This window comes from Trachemys scripta, chromosome 17, assembly GCF_013100865.1.
Source record: "Trachemys scripta elegans isolate TJP31775 chromosome 17, CAS_Tse_1.0, whole genome shotgun sequence".
Classification (NCBI taxonomy): Eukaryota; Metazoa; Chordata; order Testudines; family Emydidae; genus Trachemys; species Trachemys scripta.
The window spans coordinates 12,216,301-12,239,480 of NC_048314.1; the positions used below are offsets into that span (position 1 = coordinate 12,216,301).

At 38.6% G+C, this 23,180-nt stretch overlaps 1 protein-coding gene across 8 annotated transcripts in view; it reads right to left on the reverse strand.

The window, feature by feature from the left end:
- Positions 1–23,180, reverse strand: part of CDK5RAP2 (CDK5 regulatory subunit associated protein 2) — a 101,860-nt gene that overhangs the window by 42,380 nt on the left and 36,300 nt on the right. For 5 of the 8 annotated variants that reach the window (XM_034793351.1, XM_034793353.1, XM_034793350.1 and 2 more), the window contains exons 15-22: positions 20,220–20,317; positions 15,024–15,151; positions 13,716–13,834; positions 12,224–12,352; positions 6,365–6,457; positions 5,554–5,601; positions 4,192–4,382; positions 995–1,451 (exon numbers count right to left, since the gene is read on the reverse strand). In XM_034793351.1, the coding sequence (XP_034649242.1) occupies positions 995–1,451; positions 4,192–4,382; positions 5,554–5,601; positions 6,365–6,457; positions 12,224–12,352; positions 13,716–13,834; positions 15,024–15,151; positions 20,220–20,317 (1,263 nt within the window). The remainder of the gene's footprint in view (positions 1–994; positions 1,452–4,191; positions 4,383–5,553; positions 5,602–6,364; positions 6,458–12,223; positions 12,353–13,715; positions 13,835–15,023; positions 15,152–20,219; positions 20,318–23,180) is intronic. The other 3 variants (XM_034793354.1, XM_034793348.1, XM_034793349.1) reach the window with 2 other exon arrangements.

Genomic DNA, 23,180 nt, shown 5'->3' on the forward strand with positions numbered 1-23,180 from the left:
TGGAAAATAAATCCAATGCTGATAGCTTCCTCGTTTTTTTTTTATTAAAATGTGTTAATAACCCTGAACTTTTTTCAGTTCCATGTTAGGGCTTGATCCAGAAAAAATTAATGAGCTGCTGCTATTGCTATCCCACAGAAACCTCTTAATCAATACAAACACACAGGCTACTCCCTATGCAGAAGAGGTTACAAACTCTCTATTAGCAGCCCACAATACCAAAAGCTGTGCTTGTCTGTTGCATGGGGGCTAAATCTTCAAAGTGGCCTCAACACAGCTTCTAAAGTTGCTGATGCAACTATACATATATACATTTTTGTAGACACAATTTTTCACACCAATGTATGCACAATTTTTGTAGCCATAAGCTATCTGCATGTGCAGATCAGGCAGTTAGGTGTCCAACACCTGACTTACGCATGCAAACGTACTCTGCACTCGAAAATTAGAGTACCCAGTTTTAGAGGCCAGTTTTGAAAATGTGACTGTACTTGTCTAAGAATAAGAGGCAATGTAAAAAGTTCATTTAAACCAGAGGACTGGGACTCAGGACCGCTTGTTGTGAGATATTAGGCAAGTTTCTTCAATTCTCCAGGCCTAATTCTCTGCTTAGACTTAAAACAGTACCAAGTCAGAATGGTATACTTTCACAAACACTTTACATTCTCATGAACAACTATACCAAGTAAAAAGGCATTAGAAAATCAAGACCCATATGCCATAATTTATTCACCTGTAAAATTGATACGATATTTACTGGTATCAAGTCCTGCGAGATTTGAGGCTTACTTAATGAATATTTCTAAAGCACACTGAAGTATAGGATGAAAGGCACTGTACAGTAAGTACAATTATCTTAAATATATTTGGCACAAATCCCTTTTACTTATTTTTAAAATTACACAAAAAACAAGATTAACTTCAGAAATGAAATACACTTCTCATCTCTACGTCTGCCCTGAACTGTTAAAAAGGGAATCTCAAATAAACTTACTTTATTTGTTCTACTTGTAACAGAAAGTCTCTCATGCTGCTCACCCTTCTCATACGCATTTTCTTGTTGAAGTTCTGTATTTAATCTTGAGTATTTTGTTTTTTCTTCTGTCTCTCTTTTGCCTTCATGTTTGAGTCTCATGACATTACCCTCTATAGTCATTGTTTGTGTAGCTGTATCTTTCAATTCCACTTTTAACAATTCAATATCCTTATTAACCTGTGGAGCTGTATCTGGATAAAGCCTCTCTTTTCCATCAAAAGTTGATTTCAATTCTACTTGCTGCTTTAAGATTTTATTGACCTGCTTGGAATGTCTCAGTTCAGCTCTTAGTTGAATAATCATTTGCCTAAGATCTTTTTCATCCTTATTCTCTATATCTTCACTTGAACATTCTTGCTCAGTTGTGCTCAGATGATCTAACAGTGCAATTACGATTTTCATTTGTTCTTGTCTGCTTTATGCAGGGAGAGAAAAAAAAAAAACACAAAAAAACACATTTTGCTTTTTTGTTTAAGGAAACAAGAACACCTCCTAAGGAACACTTTTGTAGAGCCATGATATACTGTAGACTCCTCCGGTAGATTTAGAGCAGAGCTTCTCAAACTTTTTCATAGAGAGATTGTCTTGTGGACACTTCTCTCTCCCATTTGTGGTCATGTAGATTGCATCCCCTCCTCCCATTTGTGATCATATAACAAACCTGTGGAAACCACAGCAATTGCTTACATAAAATAAAATCAGAAGAGTATGTAGGGCCAGATTTTCAAGTTCTTACCCTCCCTTATAGGCATCTTAATGAAGTGCCTATTGGAAACAAGGGAGTTGCTGAGTGCTGAGTTCTTTTGAAAAATCTGGGCCTTCATATATAGTCAGCTGTCTTTTAGTAAAATGCAGAAGCAGTCAGTAGAATGTGACAGTCTTGCTCTCCACAGACCATCAGGAAATGTTCCACAGATAACAAGTGGACCACAGTTTGGAAAGCTATATTTTAAGATGAAAGAGAAGCTAAACAAGGGACATTAGATTATAAACAACCCTCAAATTCTACAGCTGATTTAATGTGTCCAATCAAGAACTGTTTGTGCCACTAAACATATAAACAGGCATTTAAAAACAACTGCATTTATACAGCTGGCATTTGAAATGGAGGATGCTAACTACGCTTTTTATGTCTTTTTTTCTGGCATCTAATATCATTAATGAGAATTAAGTTACCCAACAGCACAGCCTCATCATAGTCAATCTGGTAATTTATACTAGGACACAGAAAAGATTATACACAAGAGTGCTAAAGATGATTGTGAAAGAATTGCTCATTACCAGACTTTTAAGTAAGGTTAAGAAATAAAACAACATTATATATTCATCTTTTAAGACAGTAATATTGTCTCATCTGCCACTCAGTATTTTCTTGATGACTAAAATCATTTACATTTCTTGGCTGGCTTGAATAGTAATGTAGAAACATAGGACTGGTTGAGTAGACCCAACTGTAGAACTGATTTCAAATGCAGAAGACAGATGTTGGGCTTGTGTAGCTGTCTATAGGCAGTTTAATGCCTTGCCACATGATGGATCAGAGTTTGGGCTTTGAACTCCTGGAGGTGGGACCACTGAGAACATTGCATGAGGAAGGTAGTTCACATCACTCTCCACAAACCTTTCCTGGTTTGCTAAAAGAATGATGTTGATGATCTCTGAAATAAGTCATTGTGATATAGCGTGTTTCACTCATAGGGGCTGGTTTTTTTCTATACCTGTACAAAGCACAGCTTTGCCAGTGTAGTTCCAACAGCAGTAGGAGTGCTTTGTCCCATAAAGTGTTCCTAGTGCAGACATGGCCTTAGTTCCAACTCAGCTACTCACTGTGAATGAGTCATTTTCACCTCTTTGTTCCACAGTTTCTCCATCTGTAAAGTGGGGATAATCCTTACCTACTTCACAAGAATGCTGTGAACCTTTATCAATCAGTTGTATTGGTAAAATGCTTTGAAATCTTTAGATGAAGTGAATATTATTATTAACATTATATCTTCACTGCTCTTTTGGGGTGCATGCTGAGGAACAGGTAATTATTTCCTGCAGTCTTTTGTCTGTAGATTTTCCTGTGTGACCAACTACAGTAAAAGGAGAGCATAGAGAGTCTTATACACAACATTATAAGACTGTGGAATGAATTCAAAGCTGTAACTCACTTGAGGGTCTCTATTTGAAGTGAACTGCACAAGGGCAGACTGAATGATTCGAAGTTCACCTCAGCTCTGAGAGTGAATGCAGCCAGAGAACCATTGGAGGGCCATCTGCTCTTATTTAACATTAAATTACATATATTTGAAAAAAAATCAATGTAAAAATACCCTCTTCTAAAACTCGCGCTTTTGGTGGTTTTTTTAAAAAGAGATTTAGTGTGTTGTTGAAAAAGCTAAAGGACTGATGCTGCGGTAAAACAGTCAAAGCTGTAAACTTCCTTTTCAGTGATGTCAGTAAAAACAAGTATTCTCACAAGCAAGCAAAACAAGCTCACCGATCCATCAGCTACAGTGAAAGGTACACGTGCGGTTAAAGGCATTATTTTATTTCCCACCATACTCTAGCCTCAACTTCCAACCTAAGGCCACAGGGGTTAAAGAAATTCCTATTGAAGGATGCAGTGTTGACTAGTGGCATATTTAAAAGCAGGGGACTGAGAATCAGAACTATGGGGTTATATAGGCTGCTCTCCCATTCTTGAATAATCTTGGGCAAGTCACTTCTCCCCAGCTTCACACACACAACTTTCGTACACCAGTGCAGTGTTTGGGGTTTTTATTCCATTTAATTCACTGTGTGTAGAGTGCTTCGAGATACTTGGATTAAAAAAAAAGCAAGCACAACGTATTATTATTATTATTATTTTAGCCCTTTAACACTACCAGTCCCACATCCTGAAAAAGATCAGTTCCCATAGTAAGGATTTATGAAGCAATACCTTTAGAGAAACTTTTCTTGTAACGGATTTTTCATAAGGATGTCTTCCTACTGATAGCATGTTTCGTAATTACTTAATTGTATGATAGACTGAAATGGCTCTGAAGGAGCCTTGCCAATCTCTCAGGTAAATTAGTGCCATTATCTAAATTCACTTTAGCAAAATTACTTTATTCTCTCCTCAAATAGAAATACTGTCAAAAGTAGTGTCTATCCCTCAGGCTTACCTAGATTCAAGTACAGATGTTCCATTTTCATTTAAAAGAGATGTAAGCAGGCTCATCTCTTCTACTTCATGTTCACTCATCTCTATTCTGCCAAAGTGTTTGCCAGCTATATCATGTTCAAACCGAGGCTTATTTGGATTCCTATAATGTCTATCTTTGCAGAAACCATCTGAATAGTCTGAAGGAGCTATCTGTTGGGGAAAAAATTGCAAATGTTTTCTTATTAGGCAGGTATGCAGTTCTATTATGTTCAGGGCTGCAATCTTTTCATAATCATGGTTTGTAATCTTTGATGGTCTTAATCTACATTATAAAGCAGTCACAGACATTCAACTTACTGTTTATTAATACAGGAACTAATGAACATCAATTTGATATGGTTAATTCATAGAGATCAGTTGTTTAGCAGTAAGTAGATTTCCCTGATGGTGTTTATCTATGAATGCTCTCCTGGCTAATGAAGCTGTTGGTATGTGGCCCCCACATTGTAATTCATTCCATGATTAGTTCACATTTGAATCACGTGTCTTAAATATAAAATTCTGCCCTCTGATGCCCGTGTGCTGACCCAGTTAGTATGAATGTCCAAGGGCAGAATGTGGTCTGAAGTGTTTAGAATTACCATTCTTGTGTGTGTAAAATTGGGTTAGTTGACTCTAAAATTCTTCATACATATTGCCATAGCATGAATCAGCTGTACAACCTATCTCAGAAGCCACAGAACTACCAAAAGCAGTAGAACCCATTATAGGGTACATCAGTCAGCAACCCAAACATTCCAAACTGCAGTAATAAAAGACTTCTCCGATCAAGTTCCTTCAATACCTCTCCACCTTGATGAAATCTAAGTATAAGATTGTGAAGAAGTGGGAAATACAGAGGGCCAGTGCGAATCTGCAGAGGCAATCTGGTTAAAGAACTCAGCAGACGGGGAATGAGTAAGGATCAGAGCTGGTTCTGTAACTACTCAGAGGATGACAGTTATGAAAGGCCGTTTCATAACTGTGGTTTGGAACATCCTGATGCAGGCTCAAAAAAACTAACTTTTTAGTGTTTTAAATGGTTCCACAGCTTACAAAGCATGGCACACTTAAGATCTGCAAAGACTATTTCATGAAGCAGAGCTATTTTTCTCTGAATTAGTAACCTCCACAGATCCACACTCAGGATGCACACACATGGGGCATGATGCAACTCTCATTTATATCAATGGGAGTCTTTCCAATTATTTCAATACGATTTAGATTGGGCCCATTCATGATGAACCCTGTTGACTTTGGAGCCATTAGCAATGAGAGATTTAAGTACATACTACAAGCTTCTCCACACACAACGAGAGGCTATTTATATTGTATCATTTACCTGCATATCCAGATCAAGATGATGATCCAAAGGCAACTGAGGACATGCCTAGATAAGTAGGGATATGTAAAAGTTATACATTTTGAGGCCATCACATTGTCATTTTTTTTTAAATATTACCATTTTGAACTGAACAGAAAACATGGTATTTATCTTAGTTATGTGTTTTTCACAATAGACTATATCTCTTTTGAATGCCAGTAAAAAAGGATGGCAGATTCTAGGACTCTGCACAGGAATGGAGGTTTTCTGTTGAGTCACCCTGACATCAGGCGTTTGAAACCTATACAAAGATGAACAGTAATTTTTGCTCAGTCATAATAGCAGGTGGATCTTATTAATTCCAGCCAAGCTCCGGGCATGATTACACAGGCCACTAAAGACAATCAAAAGACTCCCACTTACTTTAAGGGACTTGGGATCAGGCCCTTTAAGAGAGGCTGAGTATCTCTCTGGATCAAAGGGAACTAGGGACTGGGACAGAGGAGATCCTGCAGGGAAAAACCTAGGAACAGACAAACTTGAGGAGAAAACTTACGCTGACGTTTATGATTTATAGTTATTTAAGCAAAGAAAAAAATCAAACAGGAAAAGGTGTTTGCATTATATCCAGTGAGAGTATCCGCTGTTCAGAGCATGGAGGGGACTCTACCTGCTTACAGGGAATTGCAGAGGCTAGACTTGTATACTCTAAACATACAGCAAAAAGAAACCCAGCTGGAATATATATAGTTAAATAGCTGTAATTGTGCACCCAGAACATGCAACTCTCTGGTAAAAATATTATACAATGATATTGACACAATCCTACCTCACTGGTCCTCTCAGAACGCTGACAGCTCTCTGCATTCTTATTGTCAAAATCTCCGGCTTGCGTCATGGTTTCCTCTGTTCTTTCAAGAAACTATACAAAGTATGGAACGATGTGAAAATGTAGCACAAAAATAATGTGGTATGAAACATGCATAAATAAGTCAGTGACATGTCTTAAAAGAAAAATAAAAAATGCCTGTAATACAAAGTAACAAACATTGGATTAGATTTATCCAGTAAGATCAAAAGGGAGTTAACACAAAAAAACAGAAATAACTCATACATAGTACACTGAAATCTGAATTTTTACATTCCCTCACTGCTGCACATCCTTCTGAACTGTACAAAAATGCTAATTTAGCCCCTTTCTGCAAACACCTTTCCTCCTCCCCAAGCCATATTTCCATTGTGCCTGTCATATTTTTCCATTTAATGATTATTTTTATTTCCTACTATTTTATGATCTTTTTCTGCATTCATGAAAAAAAACCTCTTGCTAAGCAGGGCAGACCCTGTCTGGCATAACAATAAAAAGATTTACTATTACACTGTAGGCTAAATACTGCTTTGTCCTTCACTGATGTACCATGGGGAAGGAGGAGGGTGCCAAGAATGTTTTCTTTCCCCATTTCCTACCCTCCCCAGAACCCAGTCAGAATGCTGCTACTAACATTCCATGAGTAAACCGACTGTCTAGTGTTATCCAGTAGCACTCCAAACCTCCAAGAGGGCTGGCCAGCCAACCTGGGATCAAGGCCAGGAACCCCTTGCATTGTGCCTGTTAGAATTCAACAGCAGGAGTGACCGAGGCATGCAGGCAGAATGCTCCCACACCACAGCTCAGCTCCCCTCCCCTCGCCAGTTTGCCTCCGGCAACAGACGTCAGAATTTAATCCTTTGTCTAGAGGCATCTAAAAAGGTTCCAATGATGACAATACTAATTTAAAAATGATTAATCTGATTACATTAAGGGGCAATATTCTGGCAAGTCCCTGCAAGAAACCCTCACACAGCAACTGGAAAGCGGGGAAGGAGTTTTCCACCAAAAACTTGGCTCCCCTGAAACTAAGCTGCAATTAAGTCATTCCACTATTCTGTGAACAGTGCCTCAGAGTAGAACTCCAGGAGAGGCCTTGGCCCACGTTTTTGTTCATATACATCCAAGTTCAACAATGGTTTCAATGCACAAACCCTCAAAGTTTATTTATGTTCCTGATTAGAATGGTTTTCAGGGCCAGGGAAGAGAGAGAACATTGGGAAGATTATAAGTACTCAGTAATGCTGCTTTTGCACCATACACACCAAATGTTTAGGGCATTTCAGCAGAATTAGCCTGTACTGTGGTATCAATAGAGTCTTATTCTACAGCAACACCTCTCAGTAATTTGATTAAGAGATTTTTGTAAAGGAACTTTGGTGCTGGAAGATCATTAAGAAATGGAAATGAGACACAGGAGAATCTATTACCTGTAAGTAGCGTTTTCTGAAGGTAATATTGTCTATCTAATCTACAGACGATACAAGGTATTGGGAGAGTGGATTCATAGCTCTATTAGACAAGGATTTTAGTCTTGGAGCAAGGCTATAATGTACATGCCTTAAAGGCAGTAATATCACACTAGTGCATCTAACAGTCAGTTCCTTTCTGACCTAGACTAAAAAAAAATTACCCTAAATTCAATAAAGACAAAAAAGGCAGATTCTTAAGCCTAGCCAGGGGAGCAGTTGTTCATTGAGCCCTGGGGCACACAGCATTTTAGAGATGCATTGGGAGGAAAGGAGCGGATGACTAAAAGTAGTGCATGTTGAATTTATAGCCTTGATGCATGTGCAGGACACTGCTAATAGTTATGACGTGAAAAGATCAACCTGCTTCCCCGATGTGTCACACTGAAGACACAAGGCTCAAGGCATATGGATCCAGTCTCAGATTAAGAGAATTCTGCAGGTGTACTGGGGATATGTGCATATCTTTTTCTCTATGAGCAGTGGGGAACGTATAAGTGGGTTTCTTACTGTGACTTTTTTACCATGTATATACACCTCTACCCCGATATAACGCGACCCAATATAACACAAATTCGGATATAACGCAATAAAGCAGCGCTCGGGGGGGGAGGGGGGTGTGCTGCACACTCCGGCAGATCAAACCTATAAAGCAGTAAGATTTTTTGGCTCCCGAGGACAGCGTTATATCGAGGTAGAGGTGTATGTACTAGCAGTGAATAAGAAAAGCACTTTTGCCTTCTACCTTCCAGCAAAGTAAACCACACTACTTTTGTTTACGTGTGAATTTTAAGCATTAATTTAAAAAACAAAATAATAGTGGGAGCTGGATGGTGCAGTGTATTAGTAGTTTTCCCTTTATCTCTAGAGCCCTATATTCAAATCCTGGTTTGGGTCTCAGATTTGAATTAATTTGGTATTTTCATCCAAATCCCCATTTTCAGCAGTCTCAGAACTGGAGTAGCAGGGATGCTACATATCACGACTGTGATGTACAGGTAAAGTTGTGCTTTGGAATAGCTTGTAATTTGTCTGACTGTAGCCACTGACTTCCATGGACACTAAGCTTACTCACAGATTATTTAAAATAAAAAAATTGGAAAATATTAGCTAATTATAGCATCCAAAAATTTATAACCAGGGTCTGATTTTCAAAATGAGGCTGTAGGGTCAAGCTTTATTTTTAAAGCTAGTTAGATTCATTTGTGCTCATACTTACCTAATTTATACAGCTTCCAACACAGAACAACTGTCTTTTACACCTCTACCCCGATAGAACACGAATTCGGATATAATGCGGTAAAGCAGCGCTCCGGGTGGGGGTGGGGCTGCGCACTTCAGTGGATCAAAGCAAGTTCGATATAAAGCGGTTTGACCTATAACGCGGTAAGATTTTTTGGCTACCGAGGACAGCGTTATATCGAGGTAGAGGTGTATTAATCAGCATCATTTTCTGGGGTGTATCCCCTTTCCAGGTCAATATGTGAATCCATAAATTATGCTGCTCACAATGAAACTATTAACATTTAGACTAAACAGACTGTAGTATAACATTACAGCAACTGGCTGCAATTTGAGTCTTTTGCTGCTAACGTCTCAGAGATTGAAAAGAAACTTTCTGTGCTCCAAGGAATACAATCTAATGTTCAACAAAATATTAAAAGAAAATAAGTGGCTTAACGCCAGGAGGAAATCTATTGAGAATAAGCTGCCTATTTAAAATATTTCCTTAGAGACTGGAAACCTTGAGAACATTTTTCCTAAATGAACCACTGATATGCTTGGATTGCAAAGATCCCTGGAGCCCTGAAGGCTAGAATCAGTGAAGCTGCTTCTCTCACAGAAAGCAGATGTTCAGTGGACAGTGCAAAAACAGCCCTTTTATCTTTACACCACCACCACCACTTTGGAGCCAAGAAACAGACTACTCAGGGCTGACAGTCTTTTGCCTTGCAGAGGATCTAAGGTGCAGATTTATCTGGTCTGAATTCCAGTTTTGTTAAAGAAAAGAAAGGTCTGTACATTTTAAGAAGCACCCAAGAGGGCTATATCTAGTTATAACCTGCCAAATTTCATACGGAGGTCAGACACTAGTGTCTTCTCGGCAGTGCATGCTAACAGATACCGATGCAGCACCAAGACCGGCAGAATCCAGTATTTTTCTCATTTATTTTCAGTCTGTAAAATTCACCAATCATTGTCCATAGCCCAAAATCATGAAGCAGGTCTTTTACTGACAGGACTGATAATATGGCCCATATAAACCTTTAAAATGAAACACACTGGATTGCTGAGCCTTTAACTTTGGGGTTCAATAGTACCTTAGTCACTCTGGCACTGACTTGAACAGCATTTTTTACTTGCCTCCTTGCCTTTACCAGCATTTTATACACGGGTTACTTTACAAATTTCTCTCTTATTTATTCTAAAGCTAGGTCCATGTATATAATTCTTTAGTGAATGGCCTTTCATGTTCCAATTGCACCAAGACAAGCACAGGAGGGCACAATATTCTGGGCTCTGATATTCTCAGCACATACCAGTGCTGCCACTGGCATCAAATGTAGAATCAGTGAGGGGGCAGTGCCCTCTACAGGACTGCTAAACAAATTGCTGGAAATATGAATATATATGTACTTACCCCCATTTTTAAAATGTATATTTTACCCACTAGACTTTCAGTGCTAACCTAGTTATTCTATAAATCTGTAAGTTAACTGTTTTTTTAAAATGGATGTTATCCCAAGAGTACCTAAAGCAGTACCTTTAATTAATAACAAGTAACTTGAGAGGCCTGACTTAAATGACAAAAAGCAAGGAAATTTAGTCTGAATTTTGATAATTGTCTTTACAATTCAACTGCAGCATATATGATAAACTCATCCTCTGCTGCCCAGGGATCTGTGCAACACCTAGGCAATACATGCCACACAGCCCGCAAATGAATTCAATACCTAAACACAACTGGAACGTGTTATTTAAACACTGCATTTTCTGTTCTCTGGGTTTAAACAGATTTAGAAATTCAAGACAGAACATGCTGATCACACTCATTGTTCCTTTTGCTCTTGATCTCATTATCATTCAGTACGTAGTGCACAAGGAAGGTGAAATTAAAGAAGAGAAAGGTATTAGCAATAGCATTTAAAGCAAGAATAATCTATGACAAGCCATGAAAGTGAACTGGACATGTACACTATTTCCCTTATCTTCTTGTATAACAGGACAAATATAGGGACCCAACATCCAGAATCTTTTCCATCAGACTGTGAAGTTGCTATGCGGTGGGTATTTCAGCCCCATTGCTGAAGCAGTCCTAATTAGGGAGCAAATAATTGATTTTTCTGTTTGATGGCTGAATCAAAAAAATAAAATCTAGTTTTGAATGGAAACTAGATATTGTATTTTCTTTACTTATTGAAACAAAAAACAGAATATTTTTGTTTGGGTTGAAATGACATTTCATTTAGAAAATGTCAGTTTGAAATGCCATTGTTTCAAAAATGTCAATTTGAAACAAAACACCAAAATCAACCACTTGAACATTTCCAAAACGTTTGTTTTCAGGGGTGTTTTCAGCAGAAACTATTTGCTAAATTTGACCCAAATTCACAAATAGTTTTGGCACCTTAAGAAATGCATTTTTTGGTAAATTTACTATTTGCCGAATTTTTTTTATTTTTTTTTTATTTCCCCAGTTCTACTCCTAATAAACCCCAGCCATAGGCAAAAAGAACAGAGGACCCAATGCTCCTTCCCCTGCACGTCTATCAGCCCAATCTTCTACAACTCCGCCTCCTTCTTTGTACGCTGTTCTGTGTTGCACCGATCCCTAAAACACAGGTTCCTCTCCTCTGTGCATAGTGGAACCACCCCAATTTTGTTGCCAGAGGGACTTACGTGGCCTCGGAGATGGACCAGATATGATCTACACCCTAATAGGACTGCACATTGAAGCGAGGCCAGTTCTCAGATAGCTGAGGAATGCATAAAGCAGCCACTCAGGGACACCTAAATGTTATGGAGGTTGCAACTTTCTTCAAAAAATAAGATCAACCACTCTTACCTGCAAATTTGTAAAATTAAAAGATCATAGAGCCAATTAATATTTTAAAATATATGTTTTCTTAAAAATGAATTGAAAATATTGCTGAACACTAAAAATACTTTGGGCCTGATACTCAGTTGCCCTGCATCTTGTACAGTTATTTACATCATTTTAAAATGGAGTATAAAATATTAGCAGTCTGATCTAGCAGTGTTTTGCACCCGCTTTGCACTGATATAAGTGACCATACAAGGTGCAGTGCAACTGAGAATTAGGCACAATATTTTAATATAGAGATCCTACCTCATTCTGGTTTAATATTTTCAGTGTTTCTTTCCCCTGAGTCTCTGATCTGGAGAGTCCAAGTTGTTTTTTCTTTAGCTCTTGGTTAATTGAATGCAGGTCCTTAACCATCAAGATGAGTTCAGCAACCTAAATACACACAGGAAAACAATCAGAAACTATAAAGCTCTTCCTAATACAAAAAGAACTAGAGACATTTAAATTTCTCTAAATAACGCTATACAATATGTTAAACTTCAGAATTATAACGTTAGTTATTTCCAGTAAAGCTTAATGCTTCCATCACTGCCCAAGGGATTGTATGCATTTGAACCAGTAACATTATACAAATATATTAGAAGCTAGTGTTCAAAGAATGCTAATTTGGAAGACTTCAATCGTGAAGCTCAGGTTTCAAAATTCACTAGCAAGAGAAAAGTTCAGGTTCTATCATGCCTGCAGGTTGACTGGGAAAAAAGTTATTTTGATGCAAGTGAAAGCTGTGTTATAGGAACAGAGCAGCAGCATTCACTGAGAAGCATTTAAAAATAAGGAGTCCGAGTCTCCAATCTATTACCATTTCTATGCCAATATAACTTCATGGAGTTGCACTTATGTAAAAGTAGCAAACCAGAGTGGAAAATCAGGTCCCAAAACACTTTAGCAGACATTAACAACCTATACTCAGGTGGCGTATCAATGTCTTTTGTTAATAAGTGTGCCCAAATTTAGAGCCAAATATATACTTCAGAGACACAGGAGGCATGGTCTAATGGTCTGAGCATAGAACTGAGAGTCAATCTGGATTCTGCCACTGACTCTCTGTATGATCTTGGACAAATCACTTAATCTTTCTGTGTTTCATTTAACCAATCACTTATCTTTTCATTGGCCATGATTGATGTGAGGTTTCATGAATATATATTTGCAAAGGACTTTGATATTGAAAAGCATTCTTTAGGATGAACCCATGCATGGTTTAGTGGTTAAAGCACAGGATGAGGAGAGAGGAAGATCTGGGCTCTGTACCCTGTCACAGCCTTGATGTGTCACCTTGGGCAAGTCGCTTAATCTCTCTGTGTCTCCGTTTCTCCTTCTACAGAATGCAGGTAATACTTCTAGTCTACCTCACAGGGATATTGTGAGTCTTAATACATCAAATTTGTCAAAGCACTTTGAGATCCTTGGATGGAATGTGCTATAGAAGTGCAAATCATAATCATCACCATCATCTTATTATTATTAAGGAGGCATTTGTGAAATGTTCTGCTCTTGGGAGGCTTACAGATAAAAGAATTTATTTGGGGTTTATATAGAGCCAGACAGTTTAAGGCCAGAAAGCACCACCAAATCATCTAGTCTGACCTCTTGTCACAGATGAGAATTTTTAAATACTTTCAGAATACCCCAACTGTACCTAAATGATCAAAATGGTTTTATGTGTGAGAGAGAGAACTATAAATGTAGGAGAGTTAAGCCATTAAAAACAGTAAATAATAAAACAGATCTATACCTTTTTTTTAAGTTCTTCAAGAGACAGATGGTCTACCTGTAGGTTTAAATGATCGTGGTCTCCTAGGCAAATACTCATATAAGATGTTTGATCTCCACAAAAAGAAAAGGTTTCATCTGTCAAAATAACCAAGAGTGGGTATCATTTCAGATACATTACTCCTTTATATGAGAATACAACACAGAAATGCAAAATAAGGACATTTTAAAATAAGTGCACACTACTAAAACCATAGGAACTAGAGAGTTAAATGTTTCATCCCTCACGCTAAGCTTTCTGTTTAATTGAAAGAACTTTCCCCTTACATTCTTTTGTGCCTCTGACATCTAGACATGCTGTATTTTCCATGGTTATCAGCATGCACTGTGAATCTAATTCTGAATTATAATTTGCATATTTAGCATTACATTTAGAAATAATTTTCAGTGAGGAAAAGTGTGGCCTGAATAGTTATTCTGTTTTAGCCAGGAAATGAACTGTAAATCCCAATGGTAAAAGCCAGCTTAAATAAAGTGAGTGAATTTTATTTTGCCATTGGCTCAACAGACTGAATAGAAGATAGCTGCTTATTCCTTTCCTATATAATTGTGTTAAGTGATTTGTTTTTATGCAAACAATGAAAACACCAGTTCATATCCAATACAGTACACAGTAAAACTCTATTTATATATGGAGGATGTAATCTAGTGGTTAGAATAGGAAAGAGACATCTAAGTTCTATTCCTGTGGTTGACTGGTCAGTTCGTAACTCTGGTGTTCATAACTCTGAGGATCTACTGTATTAAAAAGCTCTATCATGTTTCAAGGAAATTTCCACATAATAGAACTGGCACATTTTTTTTCTGCTTCTGAAAATGCATGTCATGTTAGGAAGAATCTATCCATTTCTCTAAACAGAAGCTGTTTATCAAATATGGTGAAAGAATTAGACCCCATCACCAGGAAGTGATCCCATGCCCGTGAAATTATCCAAAGCCAGGGATCCTTGACTTCCGCAGAGAACAGTAAATTCTGTGGATATGAAATTGTAGGCAGCTTGAAATGATCACTGCAGCAGAATTGCCACAGAATTACTAACACTGGCTGCAGGAGAAGATAAAAGCTGTCCTATACCCTGAATGCTCAAAGCCACTCAGCTACAAATTCCCAAAGTGATGATCAGTGTAAGAAAACAGACAAAAGAGCTTTTTACACCTTTATCTACTTTCAACGTTTTCTACACAATCGCAACAAACTGAGTGTAATAAAAGCAGTTCTCTTGGGTGCAAAAGATAAAGGACTTGACCATGTTACCACAAATAGACAAACCTCTGTTTTGTGTGTCCTTAATTTGATCCTCCAGCACCTTCCGTAGATTCCGATTAGCTAAAATATCTTCCTCCAGTTGTTTTCGCAACAAAAAAATGTTATTCAACTCTGTTTGCAAGCTATTGATACTAAACAAAAGGAAGAAATCAGAAAGTTTTAAATATTTCTTTTACGTTTCAATTCAAAACTTTTAAAATGTTTTGCTGTGTTACCGACCACAGCATCTTTTATACATCAAGGCTTCCATAAGGACTCTATTCCACAGTAGCAATCATTGTTTTTCATCATACACTTATCTTATCTTGATGCATAAAATAAACAAGTCCCTACATAGCAAGATGAAAATAAACCTTTATGTCTATGCCACCTTTCTAGCAGTTTTGAGAACTATTATTTGTAAGTCACCCTGAACAGGGTAGATATATTTTACAGGCCAACTTCTAAATAATTCTTTTTTAGGAAAATCAAAATCACTAGCTTATGAAAAGTACATCCGAAAGGTATCACTAATATGCTATATTGATGGCCCTGTGTATTCAATCATATTTCAGTCATGGAAATTGTGGCAAAATCCACCCCTTGCTATACAATTGTTCTATAGAATCTAAGATTTTGTTTAAAAAAAAAACCAGGTATCTAGCCTTTATGCTTATAATATTTGTGACACCCCGGCACCCCCTTATTCACCACTGTTATATAATTAGGATATGTTTTGCACAAAGTATGCCTTGTGAGGTATCATTCTAAAAGTCTTGCCCTGCTAGACATTAATGACTCATTGAATTGTATGTGTTATCATCGTAAGTGAAGTTATGAAGTTTGGCTAGATATGTTACACTGAACACATGTGACGTTGAAAACACCCAAAAGCAGCCTTTCAGGTACAATAGTAAAAGGCCAAACAATGTTAATGGTTTATTAAGGAAATGCACACAAGCACAAGGATTACCCCAGGAACTGTGTACAACAGAAACCTCTCAGAGATAACACTACACAATGGGAACTGTTTGACCCAAGTCACAGCAAAAGAGCTTTCCAGCAAGTGAGAAGAAGATATAAAAGGGGGAAAATGACATCATGATGGTACCTCCCTCACCCTACAACACCACATCTGGAAACACCTGAGGAACAAAGACTGAACTGGGGGAAGTGGTGGTCCCAGGCTAAAGAGATTTCTAGCCTGTGTATGAAAACCTGGGAAACCCAAGCTGCAAAGTCAAGGGAGCTTGTGCCTTGAAAATCTAACAGCCTGTTTATCACTCTGGGTGAGAATTTCCTAATTCATATCCTACCTATCTAGTATGCTAAACTCAGTTTGCGGTTTTGTTTATTTCCTAGGTAATCTGCTTTGATCTGTTTACTATCCCTTATAATCACTTAAAATTTATCCTTTTGTAGTTAATAAACTTATTTTATGTTTTAATCCAAACCAGTGTGCATTTGACTAAGGTGTCTGGGGAAAATCTCAGCTTGGTTACCACAAGTGTGCATGGTCCTCTTCACATTGAGGGAGGGGTGGAACGGGTGTTAAACCATATACTGGCCAGATTTGACCAGGGCAGGATGGTACTGCTCTGGGGTCCTAGGCTGGTGGTTAGAGCGCCTGCATGTAACTTCAACTGGGTGCGTCCCTACCTGGGTGAATGCTGGTGAAAGTGAAAGCTTGGAGGGCTTTGCAACTTGTCACAGCAGCACAGTGTGAGAGGGAGCCCAGGCCAGTGGATCAGAGGGCTCAGTGGTACCCCAGTTCCAGGTGGTACTCTGGGAGGAACCACTCACAAAGATAATCTTGAAAATCTGAACCAAATGTAGATTGAAGTGTTGTTTTTCTCTGGAAAAATAGCTCTGAGAAGTATAAATTGTCTCATTTATCTCAATGGGGTGTTAACTCCAAAACCTAAAGATGACAATTTAAGTGTCAACATTAACTAAATTAATTAGAGCATTTTAGCAGGAACATTCACCTAATGTGCTTATCCTAGACTCCCAAATTGCCTCCCATTCCTCCTGGATGTCAACAGACCCAGCTGTCCCCTATGTAGCTAAGAAAAGCTTCAGTTTACTCCACCACACCCCCCAGCAATTTCAATGATACCTTATGAACAATTTAAAAAACCTTGCAGTATATTGAAACCTTGCAGTAGATACTGAAAATGAAACAGCTTAAAATAATTTGAATTCGATATTAAAATAACAAGGTGTTACTGCACTGATTATATATTTATTTTCATATTTAATTCATGCAGAACCTCAATATTTTAATATAAATGAAGCTGCTGCAGAATTTCCAACCTACTGCTCCAAAGTAGCTTAGAATCCAGGGACATTTCAACAGAATTTAGGCCCAGCTTGCAGGGGATTACACTGGGGCACATTACACTTGCATGAGTGCAGTAGCATTGCATATAAATGCATAGTAAATAAAATTGTTTCAGCAAAACTCATGCTATTAAGGACCTGTGTACAAAAAGATTTTCATTCCATTTTCCAACAAAATGACAAGCATGCTGCTGTCAGTATTTTTTCCACAACGATTGCTTTAACCAACTCTCCCTCACTCAAGAATATATTCTAAGAGAAAGGTTTCAATACTATTAAATGCTCAGCAAAAATAAAACGCACATCTAAAAGCTAAGTAAGCACACTTCCATCTCCTCTTCACAGCTTAATGCTTTTACTGGAAAAAGCAACAATTCCCTGCTGTGGGGAGACAAAAGAGATGTCGTGGTCCTGGCTCTGAGAAAGGGACTCTTCCAAAACGTAACCATTAAAGTGGTTTGGAATAAATAATGCCTAAGAAAAGGAGACATGTCAGCAAAAACCAGGATATATTCTTTGTCTAAAATCCTTTTGTTAATGAAGGTCAGCACATGACTGTGGAAATTATCTGCAGGGCTTATCTAGTAGCACACTGGACCTTCAGGTTCTGGCTTCAAGGATTTAAGCAGCACGATCCGATGTACATGGCATTGGACTGGGGGTCAGGAGACCTGGCTATTACTCCCAGCCCTTTCACAGCCTCCCCGTGTGACCGTGAGCCAGTCACTTCTTCTCTCGGTGCTACACTTTCCTCATCTATATAACGGGCATGATCCTGCTCCCATTGAAGTCAGTAGCAAAACTTCCTTTGTCTTGAACAGTGTAGGATCGAGCCCAATGATACTTCCTCAACTTTGTAAGGGGCTTTGAGATCTATAGATGAAAAGTGCCACATCAAAGCTAAGTATTGGTTACTAATATTACACCTATTCCCTGCAGTCTTCATACTAAAAAAGGGAATTTCAGTGTTAGAAGTCATAACACAAGAACTCGGGGTCACCAAATGAAATTAATAGGCAGCAGGTTTAAAACAAATAAAAGGAAGTATTTTTTCACACAACACACAGTCAACCTGTGGAACTCTTTGCCAGAGGATGTTGTGAAGGCCAAGACCATAACAGAGTTCAAAAAAGAACTAGATAAATTCATGGAGGATAGGTTCATCAATGGCTATTAGCCAGGATGGGCAGGAATGGTGTCCCTAGCCTCTGTTTGCCAGAAGCTGGGAATGAGTGACAGGGGATGGATCACTTGATGATTACCTGTTCTGTTCATTCCCTCAGGGGCACCTGGCACTGGCCACTATCGGAAAACAGGATACTGGGCTAGATGGACCCTTGGTCTGACCCAGTAGGGCCATTCTTATGTTCTTCAAAAGAGATGTTAAACCAAACTCTCTTCTACATGTGTCAGCTGACTATTCAAAAAGAAATCAATAATCTCATTACAGTAGGGAATAATCCGTTTTCTGACCACTAACTCCTCTCTCAACAAAACAGATTCTACTAAGTTATGTCTACACTAGCAAGCTTACAGCAGTTCAGTGCTCGTGTAGCCACTCTATGCTGATGGGAGAGAGCTCTCCCGTCGACATAATAAAACCACCTAACAAGCGGCGGTAGCTATGTCCAGCAGGAGAGTGTCCCTCTCTGGACATAGCGCTGTGCACATGAGCGCTTATGCTGGCAAAATTTATGTCGCTCACGGGGGGTGTTCTTCCCAGCCCTGAGTGACATACGTTTTGTTGACATAAGAGGTAGTATAGACATAGCCTAAAGATGTATGTGAGCTATTGTGAAATACATAAAGACTATCATGCTTTGCTACACATTCATTCCACCGCCAAAATCTTATCTAACTCATGCTTTGTGACACACTTTGGAATACCTTAAAGAAAACACATACTATAAAAATACAATCATCTTGTTCTTTTTTACACTTCCCCAAAAATCTGCTTACCTCCTTTGCTATAAATTTAAAGTTAATGAAGTAATTTTCACACCCCACATTGAGAAAGGTAAGTATTAACTGTATTTTAAAGAAGGAGAAACTAAGCCACATTGGGCCAGATTTTCAAGAGGGCTCAGCACCCCGCAACTCACACCGTGATGGGTTGGGTCAGATTTTCAAAAGATCTGGACCCTCAATTTAGAGAACCTTGGCTAGGTTCTTTTGAAAATCTAACCATTCATTTTGGTGCCCAAAGAGATTATGGATACAATTTTCAAAAGCCTCTAAGTGATTGATTTCATGGGAGTTAAACTCACAGGCACTTTTGAAAATCCTAGCAGTGCATCTTTAGGCATCTAAATACCTTTGGCAATCTGGCCCTAAGTGACTAAATATTTTTTTTTAATTTTACCCTAACTGACTTGCCCAGAGTCACACAGAAAATCTGGGGCAGAGCCAAGGTTAGAACCCAGATCTCATGTCTTCCAGGCTTAGGCTTTTGCCACTAAACAATGCATCCTCTCATGACTGATTGATTTCATTTTATAGAAGTATTAAAAAGGCACATCAACAGGATTTAGATGCCCCTGAGATAAGTTGCAGTACTTGCATTTTGACTTTTACATAACACACCACAAATCCCCCAGCCCCTTGAGCAATTCGCAATCCCAACTGTTATAATTCTTTAAATTTCAAATGTTCGGGAGGAGAAAATGAGCCTTCCAACAAATCCTGAATATCATCAGAGCTGGGCTATTTTGGACCATACAAACTAGTCCACGTATCCCCCCTTTTAAAGGAGATATTTGGGGCCAATTCCAGTCCAGCGTAAACCCATGAAAATCCACTGATTTGACAGTGGAATTGCACCTTCTTACCCAGCTTGTAGCACAGATGACGTTCAAGCAAAGACGAAATAACATTTACCTGTCTGAATCTTTCAGAGTCTTCACTAGAGTAGAATAAATGTGCTGCTCTTTTCTTAAAACAAGAATCAACTCTTCATATTCAGATTCTTTTTTTTCCTGAGTTAAAAATAAATTCATATTAATCCAAGAAAGTGATTTTAAGTGTGTGTGCATGCGTAAGAATATATATATATATTCTCTAGAGATGACAATTATGTCAGTCTCTGCTTTTAAGAGAAGGCAAAAGAACAACTAGTGCTGGAGTAGCAGAATAGAATCAGAATTGAATCTGAAAGCTATTCATGCTACTTAAAAACAATTGTTATTAAAGAAGGCTAATAGTGCTCTGTTACTTACTTATCATGAAACAGTCACATATCTAAGCAGTGGTTCATCATTTTTATCACAGTATACAAAATAAGCTTCCTACCCTCTTCCTATCCCCAGCCTCCTCACTTCCAAAAGTTTACACACTAACAAACCAGGGAATGATCTGGCAGGCAGGTATTTTGAGGGTTTCATGCTCCACTTTAGAACCCTGCTCAAAGCACAGGCACTGACTTTTTGATTTCCCCAGGGGCACCCCACCCACTTCAATGCACCCCTTCCCTCAAGGCCCACCCTCGCTCCATTTCTTCCCGCCACGCCTCTTCCCACCCCACCTCTTCCTGCCCCCGCTCCTCCCCCTCCTCCCCAGCACTTCCTGCCCGCAGCTGAACAGGGGGAGGAGCTGATTGGAGGGGCCCGCCAGCAGGTGTTGAGCATCCACTAGATTTTTCCATGGGTGCTCCAGCCCCGGAGCACCCACAGAGTCGGCATCTATGGCTCAAAGAGTACTTGCTGTATTTTGGATAAAATTAACTTTCTATTGGCAGGGAATTCTAGCAACAAACTTTTTGGTCTATTACAGTGATTCTCAAACTTTTTTACTGGCGATCCCTTTCACATAGCAAGCCTCTGAGTGCGACCCCTCCCCCCCCATCAATTAAAAATGCTTTTTTTATATATTTAACATCATTATAAATGCTGGAGGCAAAGCGGGGTTTGGGGTGGAGGCTGACAGCTCGCAACCGCCCATGTAAGAACCTTGCGACCCCCTGAGAGGTCCCAACCCCGAGTTTGAAAACCCCTGTTCTATTATTTAAGAAAAGGGATTGTAAATGGCTGACAAAGGCTGAACGTGTCAGAGACATGCATGCATTGAGTCAACTTCCTGAACAATAAGCCTGATTACTATGAGTCAGATACTTAAATATCTGTTCCAGAAAAACAAATGATTTGCCTTTTGAGAGCAAGAATTGCAGGTATGCTGTTGTAAAAGGTCTTATGTTTCCAGTATGTGCCTCAGAGAGATTTTCTATGATTTTTGAGTTCTCAGGTGTCCCTTTTAGCAGGTGGCATACCTGCAGCCAGCAACACTTGGTTTCCCCATGCCCAGAACAGGAAGTAACTGGAGTAGCTGTGGGATATCAGTTGGCAATATTTGATTTTCTAACGGTAACCACTGTATTTTCTGCTCTTGTTGAGGGAGAATAACAAATCCTAGTGCCTGTAATCATCAGTTTTCTTTTTTGACCAAAGATACAGAAAGCAAAAATCAAATCCTCCAGCTTTGTGAAGAAAATTAAGAGTTGATCTATTACAGCAACATACATTTAGAGAACAAGAATTAAAGGTAATTCTGTTTTCTCCATATTACATCCACAAGCTTGGAAACTACATTCTCCAGAGACACTTTATCATTAGTGAACAGATCATTAACAGAGGAGAAACCTACACTGTGGATTTCAACCAGCTGTTAGTACTCCAATTACAATCCCAAAGCAAAGCACTGCAACAAGGACCAGTTACAGTAGAACCTCGTTAATTCATACTAATGATGTGAAGAGTCATAGCAAATTACTGAATTTTTCAAATTAACAAACCAACCAATACAAAAGCAGGGACATTTGCAATTTACTTTTCATTATTTATGCTAAAACTTCATACTTTGTAAATATTCAACATTCAATTCATTCTATATTTTGAAAAAGTAATAATGTTTTGATCAACTTAGACCTCATTATAGCTTAACAGTGCTTACTAAGAAAAGAAGATAGGACATCATTTTAAAACTATAAGATCTTTCAGGAAGGGACCATATCTTTATATATGTTTGTACTATGCCCTACCACAGTAGTGATCCTCTCCTGACTGGGGTCTCTGGCCACTACTGCAAGATACATATGAAAGGGTAATTTATATCCACAAACAACAAAGTATTCCGATTAGCAAGATCTACAGTATTTAAAGAGACATCCTATAATCAATAAAGTAAATACGACAGGAGGTAGCAGAGATGCTGACTCTCAACCAAAATTGAGAGCTGAAGACTAAAAGGGTAAATCTAGACTTCCAGTGGATGGTGAAGAGTCTCCAAAAAGTATCTTGTGAAAGCATAAAGGAAAATTAATTCAGGTTGCCAGACAGAGCCTCATACCAAAACTTTGGAATTGTAGTGTGTCAAGAATAACCTCTAAGCATGGAGGTCAGACAATATATAGATCATGATTCACATGGAAAAGAAGTTTGATCGGTGAACCAGTGGCAGAAAGAAACAACTTAAACTGACATTCCTGAAGCTTTAGTCTTCTCTAGAGAAATGCCTAAGGACTTTTATACATCAATCTTGGTTGAAGCAAAAGTACGATCTTGGTGGAAAGGGCGTAGAGGTGAGGGAAAATCCTTCTCTGAACAAGCAATATCCATCTTTGACAGCACAATTAGAAAAGGAGGTTCCATGTCTGTGTTGGAAGCTTCCTCACCCCATTGGCTGTGGTCATTATCACCAGAAACAAAATGCACAGAGACAGCCGGGCTGTACAAGTATGTGAGGAGTTCAAGGGAAGGCTTCATTAGCTTAGAACTGACCATCCTATATCTCCTAGTACTGGAAGATTTCCGCAGAATAAATCCCTCATGAATACCAAGACCAAAGCTG